The 16,575-nt window shown below is 44.1% G+C and overlaps 1 protein-coding gene across 3 annotated transcripts in view; it reads left to right on the top strand.

Moving 5' to 3' along the window:
- RNF220 (ring finger protein 220) overlaps positions 1-16,575 on the top strand; it is a 389,522-nt gene that overhangs the window by 214,422 nt on the left and 158,525 nt on the right. For all 3 annotated transcript variants that reach the window (XM_054980446.1, XM_054980445.1, XM_054980444.1), the window contains one exon: positions 5,967-6,096. In XM_054980446.1, the coding sequence (XP_054836421.1) occupies positions 5,967-6,096 (130 nt within the window). The remainder of the gene's footprint in view (positions 1-5,966; positions 6,097-16,575) is intronic.

Here is a 16,575-nt window from a genome sequence, read left to right as displayed (position 1 = left end):
TCTCATTAACTCCAAGCAAGAGGAGAAGAGTTACAACGAAGGTACAACTAAGTACAGAAAAAACTGTTTGGGTTCTTTGAACCGTTTGGATATCACAATTGATGCTGGCCATCCGTTCAGCTCCAGGCAGTGCTCAGGGCACAGGTGGCTTCTCAAGACCCAAAAGCCTGAATGTGTGCATCAGATCCTTGGGGAAAACACCATGTAGATGCCCCTCACAGTCATTGGTTGGCGCTGCTTCACTCCCAGGGAGCAGAACCAGATTTGGTTCTTCAACAGCTAATGTGGGGCTTGCCAGGTGTGATTGTTTTCTGAGCTGGAAGGAAAGGTGGTTTGTCATAGCAGCTACCTGCTGTCACTACAGAAATAACAGTGGACCCATCACAGACAGCAGAATAATCACCATGGAAACTTCAGAAGCTTGATTACAGGCCCCAACGCTGTGTCAGCATTTCCATTATGTTTGTGCCGCTAGGTTTCTGTGCAACCTGTCAAGCAACAGGTCTCTGGTATGGAGAGAGGGATGCTCATTTATTCTGGGGCGTTTCAGACTAAATTATTTGGGTGGATTTGTTAGGGCAGATGCATGTTTATGAAATGTGAAGGAGTGGGTGTGAAATTGATTCGTTTTTCTGTTTGACTGGAAAACAGCCTTGGTTACTGAAAATTAAGGGTATTTTGTCACAAAACATTAGCTATCAGATTGCTTCTACGCCAAGTGCCTACAGATATGTTTTCATTCTGAAACACATTGCCCTTGTCCTGGAGCACTGCTTTTAAGGCTATGTGTAAACGAAGCTGATGGCTTTATGGAAACCATGGCTGTGAAAATGCCATGGCTGTGAAAATGCCCCTGGTGCTGTATCAAGTACACTAGCTGTGTGTGTGCTACTGCTTCCTGGTTCAGCACTGATGTGGCAAGGAGAGAAAAGAATAGCTGCAAGCAAACTACCTAGGTATAGGGATAAGAGAAGGATGTAACCATACATATTCAAAGCAGATACTCAAATAATTGTCCTGCATTGCGGTGTGGCTTCTCTGCCATTGTTTCAGCTTAGAACCATGTATAATGTAAGTTGTTTGGTGTAATTGAGCATGGGTGTGAAACCAATGTATAATTATTTGGAGAAACAATGGCAATGCAGGGAATTTACTATGCAGAGTGACATAACTTGCACTGGCTCATATTCAGCAGTATATCATACTGACTCTACTTAGATAGAATTCACGATTATTCAAATGCCTGATAATTCAGATGTCTTGGATGCCCCCTAAGTGAATCAGACAAATATGGTCGTACTGCATCTGAAAACTAAATTCTCAAAATGCTAAATTAATTTCACTGAAGGAACAAGGACAACAACAGAATGCTTCTGGAGCGAACACCATTTTTATCTCACCAGGATGCACTGCTATTGCTTCTCTTTCCAAATTCTTGTGAGGAGCTGTTTTGCTGTGGGGGGAGTTGTAGGGTTAACATGATGTTCCTTCCCTTGGCAGCAGTTTCAGCAGAATGCAGCAATACAAAAGTTAATAAAGCCATTGAGGAGACCAAAAATGGTGCAGCTACAACTTACTTGTTCTTCATAATGTTGAAGTGACTCTGAAGACATGCTCATGCACAGAGGTTGCTCCTGAAGAAGTACTGCAGCTGTTGAATTCACAATGGTGTAGCTATCGTGCCCTTCTAATTACAGTCCACCAGAAGGGAGAAACAGGTGGCATTTTCCTAGTGCCCAGATCCACCTAGACTAAGATGTGAAAAAAATGCTCAGGGCTGGTCTTACGGTTTCTTTACTGAAGTTTATTCTTTTTTTCCTTTTCCAGACAGGAAATATTAAGTTTCAAACACTTAGAACTAAGCATTTCTTTGGAGCCCAGGGGAGTCTGCATACATAGAAGAGGGACATGCCTGGTCCTTTTCATCTTTGCAGCATTAGCAAGCCAAGGGCTGCAGGGGAGAGCACAGCCGTGCCAAGGAGGGTAAACATTGGAGATGAACCCTGCTGAGTTACAAGGGGCCAAAGGGAAAGGAAGGACAGGCAGGGAGGCCAAGCAAACACAAACACAGCTGCCAAAAACAAAGCTTGAAAGGGGCCATTCGGAGACTGCAGTCTTGGCTGAAATATGGGGGTGGGTGGGCTCATGGCACATTGGTATTTTCAGACTTGGCACAGGCTGGGCAATGTGGTTAATTACTTGGCATAGCACTCACAACTGCTGTCACATTTAACCAAAACCTTTCAACAGTCATGATTTGGGATGGAACAGAGACTATACCCAATGGTCTTATGTCCAGTATCTCTGCATGAATAAGATTGTTATCTTGGGGCCAGTGTCATTGTGGTCACGCTTCAAACTACATTATTCAAAATGCACCCTTAACATGGGTCCTGTTTCCAGTAAACGCCTCCTCCAAGCATTGCCTCAGTTGCAATCAAGAAGTCTACTGAGATTTAAGTATAGCACAGAGATACCTTTATGGTCTCTATCCCAGTGTAGTTTAATAATAACTAGTCTGTTTTTAATAATGCCCCCTGCTAAGCATCTGTATTTTACATTTTAATGTTGAGTATGATCAGCAAGTAGGGACTTTTCTTTTTAGCAAACCTGTTGAAAACCTGGCACACATTTTTAGAAGCCTAAAAAGTGTGCAAAGGTTTGATTTTTAAACTTTAGGAATTGCCTGTTTCCAAAGCCATTTTTTAAAAATGCCAAAACGAAGAAAATAAGAAACTTCCACCAGATGAAAATGGGCCAGAAACTAATTAAAGCTAAATAGTTCTGAATTAATTGTGCTTGTGGCTCTAGATCACATCTAGTGGTGATGGACAGAGAAGCAGCTCAAAATGTATATGACGTATATCCCTTTGCAATGCATTACTGTGGGATAGGGACAGTGAGTTTCAGGGTGGAGGGCAGCATGTTTACCCATCCAAGCACGCAGACCGCAGCAGGGATCTAGCAGGATTTCCCGTTTGCTCAAAGGCTGTCTGTTTGTTTTAAAAGGGAGGACTCAGACCCCAGCATTGTTAAACTGATGGGGCTGCAGTTATAAATAGCAGGCGGGGTGCAGGGGTGGGCTTCTGGGGTTATTTTGGACCTTGACCACACAAAAGCGGAAAAGCTCCAAGAGGAAGCTGGGATTGCTCACCCTCCCAGTCAAAGTGGGAGAGTTGTTTAGGTCAGCTTATTATTGAAAAGCAACAGCATTTTGTACATAAGGAAACAGGAGAGAGCACTGCAGGACAGCCTACTTGTTCTTCAGATCTGTGGCATGTAGGCCAGGAATTACAGCAGGTGTTTGTGGTGAGGGGCGGGGTTCCAGGACTGTTTTTATTTGTTTGTTGGGAAGGAGGTTAACTAACAACACCTACATTGCAAGAGAAAACTGGGGACCGTTGGCTTTTTTCTACATCCCAATAAAGGCACCCGTTACCACTTTTTCCAGAGAAGTGTTAATTAAAATGTTGTTTACAACTTTTTGGCAAAAAGCCAGGACTCTTGGGTTCCCTATTCAGTTATGATTGGGAAAGATAGCCTGGTGGGTTGCAGCAAGGGAGTAGCTGAGAACTAGGACTCTTAGCTCCCTCTCTATATATAGAGGAATGAAATCCTGATTCTCCAGATTATTTCTCTGGTGGGTGTATTATTTAGTGAGGTAGCCAGAGAATGGCATCTTCCTTGAAGCATTCCCTCATGCATGGTTTGAAGGTTGAGCCAAGGTTATTTTCAAACTTATTTCAGCCCTTGCCTTTTCTCCTGTAAAAATATCTCTCCCTGCATCTGTTTATGTAGCCCCAGCAAAGTACTGGTGCCAACATTTTATCCTTTGGGAAGGTCTGTTCCTTTCAAGGGGATTCATTTAACTGGGCTCTGTTTTTTGCTTGGGGCCATAAAATGGCACCTTTTGGCTTTTGATTGGAAGGCCACATTGCATGCAGCCTGCTTTATGGTGCATTACTGCCTCTCTTACGGATTTAACCAATTTGATCCATGTCTAATGCATAAATAAATAATCGGGTAGGAGGACTTCACATTAGATGACAATAGGAAACTATAAAGCATGCTTCCTTCCATGACTGCCATCAGATCTGAGTGTGCAACGCCCTCTGATGACCAGAGCCGCTAACGCAGCTGTGGAGCTGGTGCTCGAATCTGTGTAGCTGTCTATAGTTTACGATAACTTGGTTGTTTGCTTTAAAGTTTTATTTTATGTTAGCAGGGTGCTGTATATTCTAATACAGTGTATCATAAAATCTCTGAGCAGAGAAAAGAATTGGCTCCAGAATAGGCCTTAAACATAGCAATCTAAACTGCTGCCTGCTGTTCTCCAAAATTCAAGTGTGTTGTTGGCATACCAAGGGAGTCTTTCTGAGATCATTCAAAGTGGTGCAGAATTCACAGTCCTGTCGCTTAAGGGGCTCTCAGCATCTGTCTCAGAGAGGAGGAAACAAGATAGGGACAGATAATTTCTAGAATCATACTTCTGTTTCGAGACCTTCATAATAAGTTGGGCCTGCAGAACCTCCTACATTTTTTCTAGGTGGGTAGCCATGTTGGTCTGCAGTAGAATAATAATAGTAGTAACATTCGATTTATATACTGCCCTTCAGGATAACTTAATGCCCACTCAGAGTGTTTTACAAGGTATGGGATAGCTTTTGCAAAGACAAGGGATAGCTTTTGGAAGGAGGGAGTCCTCTGAACAAGCCTATTCTAAAAAAGAATCCTCTGTGCTGCCAAGTGACCGTTCTTTACTGTCCTAATCAGGGCCCTCACATGAGGCGCGGGGCGGGGGGGGGAAGGGGACACTTTACTTGGGGCCTAGAGGACTACAGGAACCCGGCCCAGGCTGCAATCCCCATTACCATGAGAAAAAAAATTAACACACACTCCATGCTGCCATGTCTGGTGGTGGCTATAAATACAAAAAAAGGGGGGGGGGAGTAACTAAAGGACACCATTCTGTCTTCCTGTTTTCAAATCAAACAAGGCCTTTCTGCAGTCATGCAACAATACAGTAACTAGGGAAGCAGAAGAATAAAATCAGATTCTTTTCTTGCTTGCCAGTGACTGTGGAAGAAGCTGAAAGAAGCCCTCCAGGTCAGAGTCACTGGCCTGGGCAGGAAACTGGCCATTGGGGGTCATGGCACCATGCCTGCATCCCTGCAGCTGACCTGAGGATTCTGATGCATGGTTTAAAGACCACTGGTTCAACATATTGATACTAAATAAAATATATTGGGGATGGCATCTCACTCATTTATGTTTACTTAATAGGGATGCCAGCCCCACCAGTGAGGATGGGAGAATCCCCACCCCCACATTCACTCCCCTCACCCCCTGGCCAGGCTCACCTGGCTGGCAGGAGAGAAAAGAGGGAGGAGGCAGGCTGGGAGTCCTGGTGCACACGGTGAAATGGATGATGTCACATGCAGTTGAAACTGGAAGTGATGGTGTTTCTTTGGGGCCAAATTAGCCCCAAACATAATGAAAATGCTGTATTTGGGGCCAGTTTTACCCCAAAGAGACACCATCACTTACAGTTTCAACTGGATGTGATATTGTCAGAGGGCCTCTAGAGAGCTTGCACATAGAAAGCATGCATGCGAGATGCATGGATCAGTGTCCACCGCTGCCCCCCCCCCATCCCTTGGTTTCCAAGTAAGGAGGGCTTGCAACCCTCTTTATCTGTGTGTTTCATATTAAAGGATACACACAATTCTCTTTCAAGGAAATGATATCCATATGATAAAATTATCTTTTATGGAGTGGAACTTGGTGGTTCATGGTGTTTCTGTATTGGTTGCTGGATCTGTAAGAGGACACACACCATTTGCTACTAGGGAAGGTTGGAACTTTGGGTTACTTTTTTATTTCAAGAACCAAGAGTGGCCGGGAGCTACAAAAGGATTGATCTGATGTTACCTGAAATTCAACAATATCCCCCTGTTCTCTTACAGGCAAAAAGAAAGCAACACTTTTCGACAGCCAGGCTCCCATCTGCCCCATTTGTCAGGTCTTGCTTCGTCCAGGTGAACTGCAAGAGCATATGGAGCAGGAGCTGGAGAAGTTAACACAGCTCAACATCAGGTAAGGACAGACAAGCTCCTCACTAACTAAGGTCCTGCCACAAGCATCAGTGTGCAGCCCAAAGAAACCAACCAACCTGGGGCCCTTCCCCTATAGCCAGCTAGACAGACTACCCAGCTGAGTGACATATAAATGTATCTTATACCCTAGATGCAGACTCTAAACACCTGGGTAGGGATTTTTTTTTACACCCATTAAAAAGCCTGTATGTTCTCTTGAGCGTCTGTTCTCAGCCCTATGATCAACCAGCCTGGGCCCTTTTCCTCTTCACCCAGCCCTGCCAGCATTAGTTTCTAAAGATTTTACAGAGAGGGTGAGCTAGGCTACTAATCTACAGCAACAGTCGACTGAAATTCTTGTATGCATTTTAGTCCCAAACTAAATATCATGGGGAGCAATCCCTCTGTCTACAAGTATGCATCCAATCATATCTAAAATGAGTGTGGGGTGCAGTGTTTTAAAAATGTAGCATGTGGGTAAGAGGAACCAAACACTGCCCCCTTGCCTGCTTTACCTTTTTGCAATCAGTTGATTTCAGCATTTCTTTTCCACCTCAGCTGATATTAGAGCTGAGCTGAAAGAAAAATCCTTCAAGGGACAGAATGCCATGAGACAAAAGCTGTTTCCACACATCCTTAAAGGGACGGCCAACTCACCAAACATTGTAGACTTTTCCCCTTCACTCTACACATCTCCTATTTCAAAACAGTAGCAGGTGGTTTGGCTTCCATTTTGTCAGCGCCTTTTTGGGGACCGTAGGAAAGTGCATTCTCAGAAAAAGCGCCAAAAAATGTAAGCCAAAAAGCCTGATACTATTTTGAAATCAGAGACACGTGGAGTGAAGAGGGGAAGTCAGAAGCACTCCGTGAGTGGGCTGTCCCTTTAAAGACATGTGGAAACAGCAAAAGATAAGGAGTGGTAGAGGAAAGGGTTTAGTCTGCCTCCACACTCAGTTTGTTTTAAAATAGACCTTCCTCTAATAGGCAAAGGAATACATGGGGATTTCCATCACATTTGTTTTGGCTGCTAACTTGTAATATCCATAGCAGGTTAGGCTTTGTGGGGATGCTGGGGATTGGAAAGTTGGAAATCTCTTACTTTTCCCTACTCGTCTCTTTCATGTAGGTCTCCTCCACTGCAAAATAAATGTCATGGGTTATTATCCTTTAGGAAAACAGTGTTACTGGGTGAGAGCTTAGGTAGAGAGATACTCTTTTTCTTGCATACGACCTGTAAAAAAAAGTACTGTTTTCTGAAGCATTCCACCATACCAGTGCAGCAGAGAAGAGGTTAAGAATGTGGACACGAAGGTAGCGTCCACCAGCCCATCTCCCAAGAGGCTGCCAACTACCCTGAGGCTGCCTCTCAGTTGCCTGCTGCTTTCACCAGCACAGCAAAAGTCCTCTGTTTTTTAAAAAAATTAATTGCATTTTAACTGCTAGCAGTTATTTAGGAAATCACTGCAGCCAAGGGTTGGCAGATCCCTGGCCTTCCCTTAATAAAACTGCAGCCTGGGAGAGAGCGTGTTTATTTCAATTATTAATGAATTCTCCGGTCATTAAAAGGTGAAGAAAAGGATCAGGCTGCCGTTGGCAGCAAGGTGATGTCATCAGGTGGCTGGGAACAGCAGGAGGCAGGGAACAACTAGGCTGAGGGCTACCCAACACCTGAACGGACCACCCTCAAGGTTGGAAAAAGAGTCCAGCCCTGGGGTCCTTTCTCAATGTAACAGGGAGTCTTATTGGTCGCAGGTGAAAAGACAGATTTGCATACAATAAAGAGGGGTCTACTAAATCCAAGCTGAACCAAGACCTCCCAGAACCATTGCCCATGTGGTATCCAGTACTGAGCCAGAATCAGCTACTTTAAGATGGGAGGAAAGGGGGAAGAATGGGAACAGCCAAGCCATTTATCCCAGGCGACATCCAGTTCCCTTGTGCGCATAATTTATGGTGTAATTTGGGCTGCATCCAACTTAATAAAGGGCCACAGCAAATTAACGAACAGGTTTAAATGAACAGAAGCAATTAGTGCTCAGAAGAGCTTGTGGAAAGAGCTAGGCTAGTCTTGGAGTGAAGCAGGCCGAGAGCTGCCTGTGGCTGGCGTGAGGCGGATAGAAGGGGCGGGGGAAGGTGGCGTTTAATGGGAAAGGAAAGGAAATGCTAAATCATAAAGGCTGACAAGGGCCATTGTGGGCCAGCTGACAAATGAAAAAGAATGGCATTATTCCTTTAAATAACCACGGCAGTTAAAGGGGGAGGCAGCTCACTCCTGGCCCTCGCCTGCTCTGGCTGCATGCATGCATGGGGAAGAGCAATAGCAGGGTCTTTATTAATTATTAACTAATGACTCTTACCGTGCTGTGATAGATAATGCCCAGTCTCCTCTACATATCAGGCCCTAGGGACTAATCTCCAGCCTGCTTGCACGTCCTGCCCCACAGTGGCATGGGAACAAGCCACCCTAAATATCAGGCTGCTTTTGTGCCTTGCAGGATGTGAGATTCAGGGTGTTCTTCCATATAAAAGTGATCTTGTACCTGAACTTACTCTTATTTATGTTATGGGGTAGAGAAACTTTTTGAAAACAAAATGGAACCCTTCACCCTTCTGGTTTGTGATTCTACCCATAGAAAAAACTTAGAAGCCAAAAGCCATACATAATGAGAAAGGGAAACTAATAACAATCCTCAAATAAGCCAATAAACTTGAAAATAAAATCTAGGCCCATAAATGTGATGAGGTGGAATGCAGGAGCCCAGCACCGCTCCCTGCCAAACTCCAGTCATTACCAAAATGGCCCAGCAGCTGTTACTTATCAGTATGATATGGGAAAATCAATCTAGGGAGAGGGGGAACTTTGCTTGCCAAGGGGAAGGATCTCTTTAAAAAAAAGATGCTCCAAATTACAAATTCTTGCATTTAGTTTTAAGTAAAAGGTTAAGGGAGAGGACACCTCTTATGGACAGCGATTAGAAAAGTAACCTTTAGTTATGGCTACACAAAGATTGCCTCAGTCCATATTGTCTTTGCAGCAGGGCACCAGAGTGAACATGGTGCTTTTCATTAATTTGGATGCTGCTCATAAGCGCTTAAATCCTGTGTTCGTCATGAGGCTGCAAACAGGAAAGGCACCAGTTGCTTTATCATAAATGGTGTCTGAAACATGGCTTGTTTACCCAGTCAGGGCTTAGAGGTAATGATTCCAGGATTCCAGAGTTATCCAGAGATAACAGACCTTTCTGATCAACAGAATCCTTAACTGTTATGGTAAGACCTCCTAAAGGGCATTCACAAGTTAGTATGATTTTCTTCAGAATTGTGAATTCTGCTTACTAGTTAATTACAACTTCAGTACAGTTATAGGATGATTTGTCCCAGTATGAGAGAGTTCAGGTCCATGGATGAGAGTTCTGAGAACGGATACTTGCTGCCTGTCAGCCTGTCTTCAGCTTCTGATCTGACCATTATCTACATAAACAAGGTAGTTTAGGAGTTAATGTCCCAGGATTACTGATTATCCTGGCTAAGTTTTTTTCTTTCAAAGGAAAACAAGTTAAGCCTTAGAATTGTTTAGGTCTGTGAGGTTAGCATGGAGCAACTATAGTATGAATTATGTGCAAATACAATCTTATGAAGTTTTTTTTTTAAAAAAAATTTAATGGTCTACTGAATCTACACTTGCTTGCTTTGTAGTTCCAATTCAGGTACATGCAGGCAATGTGTGTGTGTGTATTTGTATATTTAAAGCCTGAGCCAATTAGCTGCTCCAATGGCTTCATCTAGTAGCTCCTGTGACTTCATCTAGTGGCTGTACATCCACCTACATTTGTGCCTGAGTATGCAGTCCTGTGTGGTTTTTTTAAAGAAGGTGAATGGGAGCATAGCCATCCATTTGCAGCAAGACTTTCTTTCGGTAGTGTTGCTATTTCCCACACATAATAGGTTAGACAGTGTGTGATGTGCATATTGCAAGTGACCTGTGTTAGCATTTCACTGTGGTGAAAAGTGGTTGAGGTAGCCATTGACTAAATAAAACCAGAATCTTGTGACATCTTTAACAGTAATAAAAAAGATTTCATTGTAAGCTTTTGTTAGTCAGAGTTTATTTCATCAGATGCTTCAGAGTATATATGCATTAGGGTGACGCTTTATGTTATTACATGTTATACTAGCAACAAAGCCTGTTGAGGGAAAAAATACAACGGGCTCTAGAAAGAGGAGGGCAGGCAGGCTCTGCACCTGATTCCTGTTGGGTGAAGGGGGGACGGGAATTGATGCCTGCTCTGCTCCTGATCCCCATTGGGTGAAGGGAGGGGCATTGATGCCTGCTTCGCAACTGATCCCAGCCAGGTGAAGGGGGCGGGCATTGCCACCTGTTCCACAACTGATCCCGGCCAGGTGAAGGGGGCGGGCATTGCCACCTGCTCCATGCCTGATCCGGGCTGGGTGAAGGGAGGGCCGGCATTGCCACATGCTTTGCGCCTGATCCCGGCCGGGTGACAGAGGGCCGGCATTGTCACATGCTCTGCACCTGATCCCAGCCGGGTGAAGCAGGGGAGGGGCATTGCTGCCTTCTCCACGCTTGATCCCAGCTGGGTGAAGGGAAGCGGGCATTGCTACCTTCTCCATTCCTGACCTTCTCCACTCCTGATCTCAGCTGGGTTAAGGGGGGTGGGCATTGCCACCTGCTCCATATCCTGATTGCTGCTGGATGAAGGCGGGGGGGGGGGCAGTTGGGCATTGCTGCCTCCACCCCGTCCCAATCACCACTGCGTGAAGGTGGGATTGGGGCGGGAGGGTATTGCTACCTCCTCCCTCCCCTGATTGCTGCCAAGTGAAGGCTGGGGGCAGGAGGGAAGCACAGGCTTCCTCGCCTGGGGTTCCTGCTGCAGTGGTGCCCTCTGGAGCTGCACCAGGATAAAAGGTGAGTCATCAGTAATACCAGTTGCTTTTTATATAATGGGAGTAGTGCCAGATCCTGATGTGAAAGAATACAACGGGCTCTAGAAGCAGGGGCCAGGCCGCCGTAGGCTGCTGGGCCGGGGTAGCCTGCATTGCATGAGGCATGGGCAGGGCAGGAGAACGTGCCATGGCCAGTAGCTGCCGTGGAGCTCAGCCACACTCCAGCACCATCCCCCTCCTCCACTGCCCTCCCTTACCCATGAATCAACTGGGCAGGGAGAAAGCGAGTTTGCCTGCCTTCTCCCTGCCCAGCTGAGCAATGCGTGGGCGTGCTCTGCTGCTGCTGCCGCCCTTGCTCATGGATCAGCTGGGTAGGGTGAAAGTGGTGGTTCACCTGCCTTCTCCCTGCCCAGCTGAGAAGCCCTGAGGAAGCAGGAAGGCCCAGAGCCATGGTGCTGGGCCTTCCTGCAGCTGCACTAAGCCTTTCTGGGCCTCTGGAGGCCTCAGCAGGCAGTGGGGAGGCAAACTGTTTTGCTCCCACTCACTTCTTATCCTCGTGTTCTGCGCATGTACAGGGATAGGAAGCAAGTAGTCAGCAACAGGATTTGCCTTTTATGTCTTAGGATTAATAGAAGTGTGGCAGAGGGAGGTGAAGTGCACCCTTGACTCATGAAAGCTTGAAGTGGAATAAATGTTATTAGTCATTAATGTGCTACTGGACTCTTGTTACATTTTGCTGGTAACAGATTACCACAGCTGCCCATGTGGAACTATCACCATTGACCAAATAAGATCTGAAGGGAAACTAAATGGGCATCCAGCAGGGTTGGTTTAGGCAGAGAGAATTGTGCCTGTGCAGAGAATTGAACCACATGACCCTCTGGTTCTTTTCAGTACTCTAATTTAATAGAGGTACCCACCACTTATCTTGCCCCAAAGTGTTGCCTCTCTATTTGATCTATAGGGATAGCCTAAACAGTCCTATAAAAGTAAGGTAGAGGCTTGTTTGTTTTTCAGAAGGGCATGCCAGTGTGGACAGAGTTAATCTCCTGCAAACTGAAGCTTGTAGTTTTGTTTTCTTTCAATTTATATCCTTCGCTTAAAAAGAGAAGAGGAAGGGGGAGAAACCACCCAGCAGGTGACATATTCTAAGAGGGAGCAGTGAAATCGTGTTAACCACTTCAAAATCTCATATATTCAATCGGCCTCTGGCAAGACATCTGCCTAATGTTAGCGCTTAAATATCCTTTTCCATTTTACATGCATTCAAGTCTCATTTGAGTGAAATGAAACGGTATTATTAAAGGGAGATTTTGCACAAATGGCCTGAATTTGACATGTCAAGTTCAATGAGGCTGTTACATATGTAATGCTGAGAAGGGGCTGCAAGGCTCCTGGCACTTGAAACAGCAGCATTGGCTCAGAAATGAAATTTGCATGCAGCCCTTTCTCTTCCCACCCACCTTCCCACAGAATGCCAAGCAGCTGCTCTTCCTGTTAGGATGGATGGCAAGGCAATTGTTGCCCCCCCAAAGTGGAGAGCTAATAAGACAGAGCTGCCAGCCCCCCAAACTCCATATCCAGACTGGAGACAAAACATTCACAGCATCAGTTTGTTGAAAGGCACCCCACGATTATCTAGTTTCACCCCACCTACAGTGCAGATTATCAATGTTTTTCAAGTCTGCTGTGCAAAATGTCCAGAGGACAAGGTTCTATGGCATCCATGTTTATTTCCAGAATATTTGTAGCAACTCCAGATCCAGACATGGCCAATTATAGGACACAGCAATGGTTTGTGACTTCACAATGTTAAGACCCATTTAACCAAGTCCTAAATCTAGTGCAGGCCCAAGCTATCTTCTCTGCATCTTTCCTGGAAAGCAAGAGACCCTTAAGAATCATGGAGATGAATGAGCATTCTCGCTGAGCAAGGGCATTGCACAGTTCTTGCCACAGAGGGCGATGATGGCACAAAAATCAGACCGTGAAATCAAACTGTAACACTTTTTTCTATCTGTGCCAAACCAGAACTAATGGGATACGTCTTCCAAGGAAGAAGTACCAACTTTATGGTAGATTGGGTGGTGTCACTTGCACATACCTTTAAGTAGGATTTTCTGGATGTTGAATTCTTAGCATTCTGTACAGAAATCCAAACATACCCAAATTAATTTATTTGCCACATTTTTATATTGTTCTCCTTTCAGGAAGCTCAAAATGGTGTACATAGTTTTCCCTTCCACCATTTTGTCTGTACAATAACCCTGTGAAATGGATTGGGCTGAGGAACAGTGATTGGTCCAAGGACACCCATCACAGATCTTAGCCACAATGCCGTGTTAGCTCTAGGCATACAAAAGAAGTGCTGATTCACTCAAAACATTTTTGCTTAGATCTAAGCTCATTCATATAATTCTAGTGTGAGAATGTTTTTTCTGTGGCCTTGGTATCGCCTCCTGTTTTTTGCTGAGCCTAACAGATGTTACCCTTCTTTTTCAGTGATCATGCTTTAGAACAATATTTTGTACAACGTTCTCTTTATCTAGCATTGTGGCAGCCAAGCATATGGTTTGAAGGTGCATGATGTAATTTAATTACCAGAGCTAAGCATTTCTGAGTTTGGAGTATGCCTAAATGGGTAATTTCCTAGAAACTTCATGAGCTACCTGAAAGAAGGAAGGAAGGAATACAGATGTGTCACTTACATAAACTGGACTTCTTTGTGAGGTGGGCAGCTTGGAAGAGGTCCTTTGTGAAGTGGGTATCATGCCCCCCTTCAATTAAAGATCTTATTTCCTATCTTGTTGCAGTGTAGCCAAGGTGATTTAGTGGACAGTATCCACAGCAGAGAGATCTATATCAGACACAGAGTAACTACTGGGGCAAGGACTGAGTTCAGCTAAGACATCCCAGTTTGAAATATGGTGCTTCATACTGTGATTGTAAATTGGGTTGATCTGCTGCAGATTTCTCTATATGGAGTTCTTGAGCATATACACTAAGTTGTCTGGATAATTTGGTAGTTCACTGCTCCTCCCTGCAATTGTCCTCATAAGAATGCTCCTGAACTGTCAATCCCCAAGGGATGTGCAAACTGCGCTTCTAGTTCCCCAGACGGATAAATAGAGTGCATAAAACACAAATAAGTCCTGTTGTCACATGTCATATCAGAGTCGTAGATCTCACCTTTTGTTCTCCTAGATTTACACCTAAGGATATAAACTGGCCAGCCAGCACACAGACACCTCCAAAGCTACCAACAACTCAGGTCTTATAGAGCATTGAGTGAGTTAGATAAGAGACATTTATGAGTAAGGGGCTTCCCTCCCTCCCTACTTTTACAAAGATCCATTGAAATACATAGTAAATCTCTCACCTTAAAAGCAACCTGACAATTTAGCAGAGCTCTAAAGAGACAGAAATGAGCCAGCATCACTTTCAGTGAGAATTAGACCCCGGCGGCTCCCCATTTCCTTCAATTTACTAACTTTTTCCTCATCCGTTTATCCTGGATTTTTTCCCATATGCTTTTTTAATTTTCATCCTTTCTTTCTCCCCCTCTTCTGCCATTCCTCCCCCCACTCCCCATATCATGGCAACATCTTCAAGCCAAGTCCTTTTAATTTCGCCTGTGGCCCTTGCTGACACTGTGGATATGCACAGCAAGTTAAATTCCCGCCTGATCAATAAAGTAGAAGCCGTGTGTCCGACCGGTCGATACTTTTTTATCTGTCTTCAGCCCAGTCCTGCTGATGACAGGCCTCCTGTGCATCGCCAAAGACACTCAAGGGCAACCAGGCTTTCAACAACACAAGCACTTTTAAAAATATATATTATTATGGTTATGATTATTATTTTATTATTATTCATTTTTATTTTAAAAAAATCTAATCCATCCCAAAAGGAAGAGATGAGAAAGTTCACGGTATTGGGCCTTTGCTTGAAACATATTTATGATTTATCTTAATTTTTAATTGAAAAAATTTGTGAATTAATTGATTTCTGGGTCTTGCCAATTAACATTGTAATTGGGTACATGATAAATTCTGAGTTAGCGTCATTTTTTATTCTTGTCACCAAGAGGGGCTTGGCAAGGGCAGCTGTTTTCTGTGTGTCCCCTTGCATAAAGTGTGCTCTCCCTCAAAGGTAAGCAGCCTCCCTTGCTACTCTAGGATCTTCAGGAAAAGATAGTTGCTTAATAAAAACACGTTACTGAAATGGTGCAAGAGATTATGTATAAATTCATGAAGATCTTGAATATAGGCCAGTTTAATGACTCACAGGATTCCTTCCTCCTAATTTTTCCTTTCCCTCCATAGCTTATGCTTAATTGATGTTTCCCAAGTAGTCTCTGACTGTCCATGACTCAGAAAAGTGCAGTCTTTGTGTTATTGCTCTAGAAAAATGGTTGACCAGAGATATTAATATACTGTTACATCTTTTGAGGCACCAGGAGGTAGCCACTGCTTGTCCCACCCATTTTCTCCCTGATCCTGCACACATGAAGGCCTGGTTGCTACAGGAGAGAAGGGAAAGGCTAGATGTCAGGAACAGGGAGAGAAGGAGTAGAAAAGGTATGACTTTCTTCTCTCATTGCATCAAAGCATTAAAAGGCATATGAACATTTTCCAGGTCACAGCCTGACACCCCGATTTAAAAATGTCTGTTGATGTAGAGTAAACATAGACAGAGATGTTGTTAGGGTGTGACAATTACACTCCAGAAAGGGGTACACATTACCTACTATGCATATTTGGATTGGCCAGCTAGGGAAATATTTTTCAGAGTTTTGAAGATGCTTGAAGACCTGTCACCCAGTGCTGAGGTTGTAAATCCTGTCCCAGTCTCACTCACAATCCATTTCTTACAGAAGAAATAAGCAGAATTATATAAAGAATGGACATGGAATAAAACCTTTATGAGTTTCAAGAGCAGAAGCTTCACTAGCCCCTGTGTAATCCAGTGCTATTAACTGAAAAGAGAGCCAGGTAGAAACAGAATACCACTAGATGGAGTCAAAGTGCCTTACCTTTATGTATGGTAACACACCATTACTGTCTTACAGTTTCACACACTTGTGTGGACCAGTGCCACTACTAGAGGAAGACACAACAATGGCAGCTATGTAGTTTAGTCTTTACCTCAACCCCAGTTCATGTTTAGTATTGATGCTGATAGATCTTGTTTACTTTCCACAAAGCATCCCATTGATTGATTGATTGATTGATTGATTGATTTGAAGATTTATATCACACCTTTCAGCCCAATCAGGCATCTCAAGATGGCTAACAACTAAAAACAGAGCAGTATAAAAACACATCATAAAATGAGTTAAAAACCAAAGATAAGATACATATATGTGTGTGTATACACACACACACACACACACACACACACACACATATACAAAGAGATATCAATTTAAAATATAGGGTAGGGAGGAGGGATTATTGAGGGATTGCCAGATGATGTCAGATGAAACAAAAAAGTCTTCAACCGCTGCTGGAAGATAGTGATAGAAGGGGATAGACAAATCTCCCTGGAGAGGGACATCCACAGTGTTGGTACCGTG

The sequence above is a fragment of the Eublepharis macularius genome, chromosome 5, assembly GCF_028583425.1.
Source record: "Eublepharis macularius isolate TG4126 chromosome 5, MPM_Emac_v1.0, whole genome shotgun sequence".
NCBI classification, from domain to species: domain Eukaryota; kingdom Metazoa; phylum Chordata; class Lepidosauria; order Squamata; family Eublepharidae; genus Eublepharis; species Eublepharis macularius.
Note: the sequence above shows the minus strand (reverse complement) of the source record. Positions and strands in the feature narration are given on the sequence as shown.